The sequence below is a fragment of the Panthera onca genome, chromosome B1 (genome assembly GCF_046562875.1).
Source record: "Panthera onca isolate mPanOnc1 chromosome B1, mPanOnc1 haplotype 2, whole genome shotgun sequence".
In the NCBI taxonomy this organism is placed as follows: domain Eukaryota; kingdom Metazoa; phylum Chordata; class Mammalia; order Carnivora; family Felidae; genus Panthera; species Panthera onca.
The window spans coordinates 61,531,011-61,539,540 of NC_138342.1; the positions used below are offsets into that span (position 1 = coordinate 61,531,011).

Sequence of the window (8,530 nt, forward strand, 5' to 3'; positions counted from 1 at the left end):
ATTTCCAGGTTTTTGTTTTTGTCTTTTTTTTTATAATGATATTACTCAAATGTCCTCAAGGGTGCTGAGACAGGGACCCTCATAAATTAATGATAAGATTGTAAATTGGAACTTTTTTGAAGGGCAGTTTGATAGTATGTAGCCTTAAAAATGTCCATGCCTTTTAACCTAGTTTTAACACTTTTTAGATATTTGTCCTAAGGAAATATAAAGATTTGTGTGCAAAATGTTTACACTGTGATGGTAGCCAGAATTTATAAATAACCTTAGTGTCCAACAGTGGGGTATTAACTAATATCCATATTATGAAACACTAAACAACTTAAAAATCATGTTTTTGAAAAATATTTAAAGACATGAGAAACTGCTTATAGTGGCAAGTAAAAATATGTAAAACAGTGTACAGACTGTAATGGCAACTTCATTTTAACTATCAAAAGATACAAACATCCACTTCCAAATAAGTACTGGGTATGTAATGTAAAGAATGATGACTAGACTACTGCTGTATGGCACATTTTAAAGTTGTTAAGAGAGTAGATCTTGTCACAAGGGAAAAATTCTTTCTTTTTTAAAATAACTACATGAGATGCTTTTTAAAATTCTCCATTCTTTTTTTTTTAAATAACTATATGAGATGCTGGATGTTAATTGTAATCATTTCACAATATATATAATTCAAATCATCATGCTATACACCTTAAACTTACAGTGCTATCAATTACATCATCAATAAAGTTGGGAAAAATGCTTAAAAATGTATATGAACATACATTATACATAGCAAAGAAATTGAAAGGAGATATACCAAAAATGTTGAGCATGAGTAGCTCTGAAATCTGGATTTTGAGTAATTTTTAATAATTTCCTGTGTTTTTCCAAATTATCTGTAATTGTATGTAATCGAGAAGTTTTATTTTTAAGAAATAAATCTAGGTCAGAGTCTTTGGACTGAATCTTAAAAAATCAACAAGAGCTGAGAGGAAGTTTTGCTTACTTTCAGAGAGCTCCTGGGTCAGTAGCCATAGTTGTTCTCACCGTTAAGTCAGACTCCAGGCCCCTGTCCCCTGCCACCTCTCAGAGCTTTTAGTTTTCCACTGTAAAAAGCCATATAAATATAAGGTTACATTAATTTTCAAGTTGATTGTATTTTTCACTAAACAATTTCTGCTCTCATCTTTAGGAACGAAAAGCCAGGAGACCACTGTCTTACCTGGTAAGTGATCTTTTCCGTACCCTCTGAGACTGGCTATAAGGTTAGGAGGTGACATGAGGACTGACTCCTAGGACTAAGGCCATTGTTGGACATGGAAGAGTTTGAGGAATGAGTTAAGCCAGAACAGAGGGACTCCGTTAATTGAATGTTTAATATGTTCCACGCAGTGTACTAAGCACTTTTATGATGTATCTCCTTTAATTATCATTTACTACAAACCTACAGTGTAAGTATTTCTTGGCATAAATAAGGAATTGAAGCTCAGAGAGATTAGAAGCCTGCCCAATCACAGAACTAATAATTATAATGACAATAGTACTAGACCAAGCAGACTCTTAGACCCAGCACTATTTCGTTTAAAAGCCAATGTGCTAGGACTGCCTTATAAAGATTGATTGAAGATATATGGGCCATATCATGAAAGTTCTTGAAGACCAGGCTAAAGAGTGGGCTTGCTTTGTCAGAGGATGAAGAGCCATTGAAAGGTGTTTGGGGTGGGGGGGAGTACCTGGGTGGCTCAGTTGGTTAAACGTCCAGCATTTCATTTTCACTCAGGTCATGATCTCGCGGCTCGTGGCATTGAGCCCCGTGTCAGGCTATGCATTGGCCGCACAGAGCCTGTTGGGATTTTCTCCCTCTCTCTCTCTCTGACCCTCCCCCACTTGTGCATGTGCTCGCTCTCTCTCAAATAAATTAAAAAATTAAAAAATTAATTAATTAAAAATAAAAGATGGGGTGCCTGCGTGGCTCAGTCGGTTAAGCGTCCAACTCTTGATTTTGGCTCAGGTCATAATCTCATAGTTTGTGGGTTCCAGCCCCATGTGGGGCTGTGCACTGATAGCATGGACCCTGCTTGGGGTTCTCTCTCTCCCTCTCTCTCTGCCCCTCCCTTGCTCTCTTTTTCTCAAAAATAAATAAAACTTAAAAAAAAAAAAAAAGGTGTTTTTGTTGATAGTTTTCTTTTCCCTTTTTTTTTTTTTTTTTAAAGGATTGGAGATGGGGGAAGTGTAGACAGAGGGGACCATTCACAATGCAAGACAATTGATTAACACTAATATTTATTTTTGTCTTGAGGTGTGATGAGCCATGAACCCACGCAAATACCTGGTAAGACAGCTTTCTTTTTAATCTTTGGGTCCAAGTATGAGGTGAGAAGAATTCCCCCAGGCATTAAGAAATATATCTTCATGAGACTATTATTCATTAGCATTTCCCTTACAGCCTACTGCTAGCCATTCTACTAAGATTTAGCTGGGGAGGAGAGTAGAAAGGAAAAAAAGTGTCTTTCTTCCCTAGCATTCATATGTTCCTAGAGCAGGAAACTTAGCTTGTTAGGGGCATGGCTGAAGGCAAGGCTGCTGGGACCTGGAGGCATGCAGGCCAGCACCTTCTAGGTTCTATAGCTTAAGTTACTCAGAAAATTCAGTGTCATGAAGACGCTGACTATTCGCTTTGGCTAACATTTCAGCATCTAGAATTTCCAGGTAACAAAATACAGTCTTCTAGCATACAGACAAGCCATGGCAGAAAGCTTCTCTAAGCTTGAAGTGGATTTGCACAGTGAGGGCTCTCATAGCCATAGCTTTTAAATAAAAAGCCAGGAATCACAGTGCAGTGGGAGCTTTGGCATTTATATCACTTAAGCTCATCAGACAAGAAGAGTTGGGAGAACGTACTCATTGGAGCAAACTGTAAGTCACTGAAAACTTCTTTCTCGTTTAGGAATGAAAATTCCAGAAACTTTTTCACTACCTGGTAAGCAGTGGTTGGCATATGAGAGAAGAAGTTACCCATTTGGGGGGTTTAGTTAACAGTTGTCACCATTAGATATGCAGGGGAGCCTCAGTACTTTGCACAAGATCACGTAAGTGAGTGAAGGACCCAGGTCTCTTAACTTACGGCCAAGTACCCATTATTCCTGAAGACTTTGGTTCCTTAAGTGTTTTTCCAGTTTTATTTACCATGGCACATTTAGCCTACCAATAAAATATAATCATGAAAAAAGATATTTAAACAGTGTGAGGCTGTGGTGAGGACAAGGCTATTGAGGAGCCTTGAGCTTCTGTGACCAGAGAAACTGTATAGTGTTTCCTGTCAAGTTCCTCAGAAGGGGCTCAGAAAATATGCTTACAGAGGAGGAAAAATGTTGAAAGGCCCCCAAACTTCATTTTTTTTTCCTGGATTTGCCGTGTTGTGTCACACATTTATTTGGTTACAACTTTGAAGTGAACCTCTAACAACACTGATGACACACCTTGTGTGTCTACAACTCTTCAGCTCAGTGGCCCGAGTTTGCATAGTATTTTCATTGGCTCCTTTGAGATACAGTGGTTATCTGAAAGGCAGCTGCTGAGCCAGGTGTCGGGAATGAACACAGGCTGTATAGACAGACAGTCCCAGCTTAATGAAGTCTTTCCTCTGCCATTTTCACAGGGTAATTTTTTATGTAAGCTATTTCACTTTCCTGTGCTGGTGCTTCTGCTTCCGCTTCCACATCTGTAAAATGAAAATTTATGTCTTGCAGGACTGATTAAAGTCCTAATGAGATAAAGTTTGGCAAAATGAATGGTAGTTTAAAATAGTTAAAATAGTAGTAAGTTGTAGCTGTCTTTATTATTATTATCTGAAATTCTTTCTCATTTAGGAATAAAAGTGGTGCAACTGGATGAAAAACCTGGTAATAAATTCTTTTTTGGGGGTGGAGGTACCATGGGGTTCTGGGTCCTTTAATATTATCATTCAGTTAGCTCAGTCTTAAGGGGGTTAAGGAAGACACCTGGGCTGCACAGCTTCTCTGATACCCCAGTATGCAAGCCAGAGGGAGGAAATATTGAGAACCCCTTTCAGTGTGAGCAGCAGGCTGCTATTATGGCTCTCTGGGCTAAGCAAAGAAAAAGATAGTTGACCGGCAACTGGAAGAGTTGGCTTCCAGCTGCACATGTGTATTGCAGAATGGAACAGGAGGCTTCCCAGGGTCAGGTGGCTACTGTGAGGGGATCTGTAGTAACAGGAACAGCATCATCGGAGAGGTGTGTATGAGAAGCCTACAGCATGAGACCAGTCATTCTGTGTTCCTCACTGCACTTGCCATGTCCTCCAGAGAGGCCACTAGGTTTTGCTGGGAATGTTTTGTATTGTGCTCTCTCCTAGAAAGCTGTGTGTAGTGCAAGCTTTTTAAAAGTGTCAAAACATTTACACAGGATCTCGTTTAATCGTTAAGATAAATATTGTTATTGCCATTTCAGAGATGAAAGTATGGAATATAGGAAATTTAAGGAACCTGTAAAGGACTAGAAAGAGAAAACCAGGACTCACACTTTTCAAATTTTGTTCACTTTCTGTCATATGACACTTGTCTTCCAGCCAGATTTAGTTATAAAAAAAATACGCCTCTATCCTGGGCTCCTGGAATGGGTATCTGGCTTCAAAACTATCAAAATATGGCAATATTGTAATATTTCAATGCTAGCACAGCATTGTAATTGAGGTGGTATATCATAGTAATGGAGAACAGAGGCTTTGAAATCAGACATTGCTACCACTGATTGCCTCTGTGATTTTGTGCAAGTTTTGAGGAACATCTGTATAATACTGATAACTATATCTACTGGGACTGTAAGAAATCTGACAATTACATAAATCGTTTACACATGCATGACACATAGAAAGCACTCAGTAAATAGTTGGTATTAATGTTGTACTTGGGAATCTTAGTTCAACATGCAGAAAAAGTACTTTTTTGTAAATAAAATTTTAATTTTTCTTTTAATGGAAACACATGTACATACAAGGTAAACAAAATTTCAAAGAGCACAAGTGAGTAAAAATTAAACCCTTCCCCAACCCCACACATACATATAAGCCCAATACCCTGCCCTGCAGGCCCATTCTCAGAGATAACCATGTTTGCTTAATCATTTAGTCAGATTTTTCTCTTTCTGGATATATAGATGTACAATGCAACTAACTCAAAATCTGTTTCTATTTTAGAAGACCAAAGTCAGGAAGATATCGGCAATCCTAGTAAGAAATACTTCATTTCCTTAGTTGATAAGTGTCTGATCTGCAATATAAAAGAAGTGACAAATTTATTTTTCTTCAATAACAGGAACAAAGTTTCAAGAGTTTCAGGAATCATAGTAATGGAATATAATGTCATATCCAAATGCTTATTGTGTGTATATGGTGGGAGCAACTGGGCTTTATTTCTTAAGCAGTCATTTTCAGCTGTGTTCTGTTTAGAGTTGTGGTTCTCAACCCTATCAACCCACTTCTCCCTTTTTATAACAAGTATTTATAAAGCCTTTATACTATCCTGAAGTACCATTCATAGATAAGAAGACCCACCTGCACCCATAAAAATATCAGTATAATTTTTTAATTATAATTTATAACAAAATTATGTACATTTCAATATGTAAGTGCCTACATTATACTAAAAGACATAATGGACAGATGATTGTATTTACTTAACACAAATTGGATTTAAGAGAAGACTGGAAGCTATTCTATGCAAGTATAAGAAAATGAAAGAGAAGAAGTAGAAACTAGATGGAAACTAATGTTTATTAAAACTATCCAAAAATACTTTGTTTCTACATAAAATTGATTTTGGTTCTGGGTTTAAGCATTATAAATAGATTATTAACTTACATGTGTGTCTGGCGGTGCATTTGAAGTTTGTGTGGAAGTGGGTTAATTTTTCATTGTGCAAACACTGTCCAGAGCATTGGACAGCATCCATCTTGCCTTCTGTACTTCTACCTCACTATTGTGACTATCAAAAAATATTCTGACAAGTTCCCAAACTGCCTCTTAGGGGACAGTACTGCTCCCTTGAGAACCACGGCTCTGTAGTAACAAACTAATGTATGAATACACCTGCCTCTCCATTTCCCCATCTGTATACATACAAATGCATGGCAAGTAAATTGATAATATGAGTTAAAGATTTATAAAATTTATTGCCTGTTTCTCTGTGTTTCATGTATGAAATCTGAGTGGTGATCCCATTTGGATACTTCCTAGTTCTCCCTTGTATGGTCTAAACCAAAATATAGCCATAATTTAGTTAAGGGATAACTGAATTATCATGTGAAACATCATCCTCACATGGATGGACTGCACTGTTCCTCTTCACTAGTTCCTATGTAAGGGAAGCCATTTTCTACAGTGTTTCATGTATGGAGGGGAAAAGTTAATTTATTTTATCAGCTGGCAGGACTCAGCATTTAAAAGTGCAGCTATATTTAATCATTTATTAGTCGCTGGTGGCATATATATATTAGATATAGCCTTACTTGAAATAAACACAGAATTAAACTTTACCTTGCATGTATATACAGAAAATGAAAACAGAAAATTGCTATGAAATTCTAGAGAACTTGAACAACAACAACAAAGTATGTTGTCTGCATAGATATTAAAAAGGCTGTGGAATCCTCGATGAAACCTAGAGCAGCATACCCTGATGGTATATATGAAAATGTAGCCTGAAATCTGTAATGAACTATATTTATTTCAACATTGTTTCTGGTTAGAAGTATTTTAGTTAAGTTTGTGACTCAGGCTAAATGTCTGCATGGTTTAGGTGGATAAAACTCAGTATCAGAAATGACATGTGTCAGTCACTGTGTCTTCTCATTAACAGCTCCAGGTCCGGTTCCAGTTCCAGGTCCCAAAACCCATCCCTCTGCATCCTCTGGCAAAATGCTCCTTCCACCATTGGCGACGTTCATCATTTTAATCATTGCTTCTGCTGTAAATCTCTTTGTTGCTCTGTAGTCTGTTACATTCTTTATTACTTAAAATATCCTGAGGGATCCCACAGGAAACCATCAAAAGGAATGATGTATTTTTCACTTTTGGTCAAAGTCACTTGATAACATGAGGACTGCACATTTGTTATTTACTTTGCAAATTCAGAGTTGGTCCAGATATGTCATAGAATTCATTTTTCATTTATTTCTATATTAATTTATGATTGCAAAAAACTCGCCTGTATACTTCTGATTGAATTCAATAAAAGAATTTAAGATTGTTGGATATAATTTCAGAATTGCCAGATTATTAAAATATCAATACTGTTAGTGATTAACATGAATTTAATTCCTGAATTAGAATTTTAAAGATTCTTTTACTCATCTTTCAGTGATCAGACTTTAACTTCAAATAGCATCATCCCTCAATCTCTTCATCTTCCCTCAATATATGAACACTTACATAAACACAGTCGTTAACGAAGTGTTTCATTTATAGTCCCTGAGTTAAATCTCATATTAACCCAGGAAAGTAGACAGTAGTGAATGAATATATGTGCTAAATAAGCAAGGAAAAATGCGGTTATACAGTGTGGTATCCTTTCCCCAAGATACTGTGGTGGTTGAATAGTGACTTATTTAGGCCTAGGCTTTGATAACTGGCACTTGTTTACATTTTGCAATGTTTCAAAGAGGATTTAAGTCCACTTTGAAAGATCAGAGAAAAACTAAAAATGTAAACTAGGTGTTAGCGGTTCAATGTGCTTTTTTTAAAAAGTCTGTACACTTTTTTCCCCCCTTGTTTGGCTTATTTTATATCTAATTTTTAATTTTTTTAAATGTTTGTTTTTGAGAGCGAGAGACCGAGCACAAGTGGGGGAGGGGCAGAGAGAGAGAAGGAGACAGAATCCGAAGCAGGCTCCAGGCTCTGAACTATCCAAGAGACCACACAGGGCTTGAACCCATGGACTGAGGGATCATGACCTGAACTGAAGTCGGATGTTTAACTGAGTGAGCCACCCAGACACCCCTATTTTTAAAATGTTTAATTACAATTGACACAGAATATTAGTTTCAGGTGTACAACAGTGATTTAAGAATTACATACATTTTGAAATGCTTACCACAGTAAGTGTAGTTACCAGCTATCACTGCACAAAAGTTAATTACAGTATTATGGACTACATTGCCTATGCTTTGTATTTCATCCCTGTGACTTATTTTATAACTGGAAGTTTGTACCTCTTAATCCCTTTCATCCATTTTGCACACCTCCCTGCCCCCACCTCTCTGGCAACCACCAGGTCTCTGTATTTATGAGTTTGTTTCTGTGTTTTGTTTGTTCATTTGTTTTGTTTCTTAGCACATATAAATGAAATCATATGGTATTTGTCTTTCCCTGTCTGACATAGTCTAAATACCCTTTGGTTCATCCATGTCATCACAGACAGCAAGGTTTCATTATTTTTATGGCTGAGTCATATTCCATTGTATATATAAATACCGCAACTTCTTTGTGCATTCATCTATCAGTGGACACTTGAGTTGCTTCCAT

At 37.0% G+C, this 8,530-nt stretch overlaps 1 protein-coding gene across 7 annotated transcripts in view; it reads left to right on the top strand.

Annotated features, from left to right (window-relative positions):
- Positions 1 to 7,266, top strand: part of ART3 (ADP-ribosyltransferase 3 (inactive)) — a 141,997-nt gene extending 134,731 nt beyond the window's left edge. For 5 of the 7 annotated variants that reach the window (XM_078446021.2, XM_078446016.2, XM_078446017.2 and 2 more), the window contains 6 exons: positions 1,184 to 1,216; positions 2,291 to 2,323; positions 2,939 to 2,971; positions 3,861 to 3,893; positions 5,207 to 5,239; positions 6,867 to 7,266. In XM_078446021.2, coding sequence (XP_078302147.2) covers positions 1,184 to 1,216; positions 2,291 to 2,323; positions 2,939 to 2,971; positions 3,861 to 3,893; positions 5,207 to 5,239; positions 6,867 to 7,000 — 299 coding nt within the window. In that variant the 3' untranslated portion in view covers positions 7,001 to 7,266. The remainder of the gene's footprint in view (positions 1 to 1,183; positions 1,217 to 2,290; positions 2,324 to 2,938; positions 2,972 to 3,860; positions 3,894 to 5,206; positions 5,240 to 6,866) is intronic. The other 2 variants (XM_078446019.2, XM_078446020.2) reach the window with 1 other exon arrangement.
- The last annotated feature ends 1,264 nt before the right edge of the window (positions 7,267 to 8,530 follow it).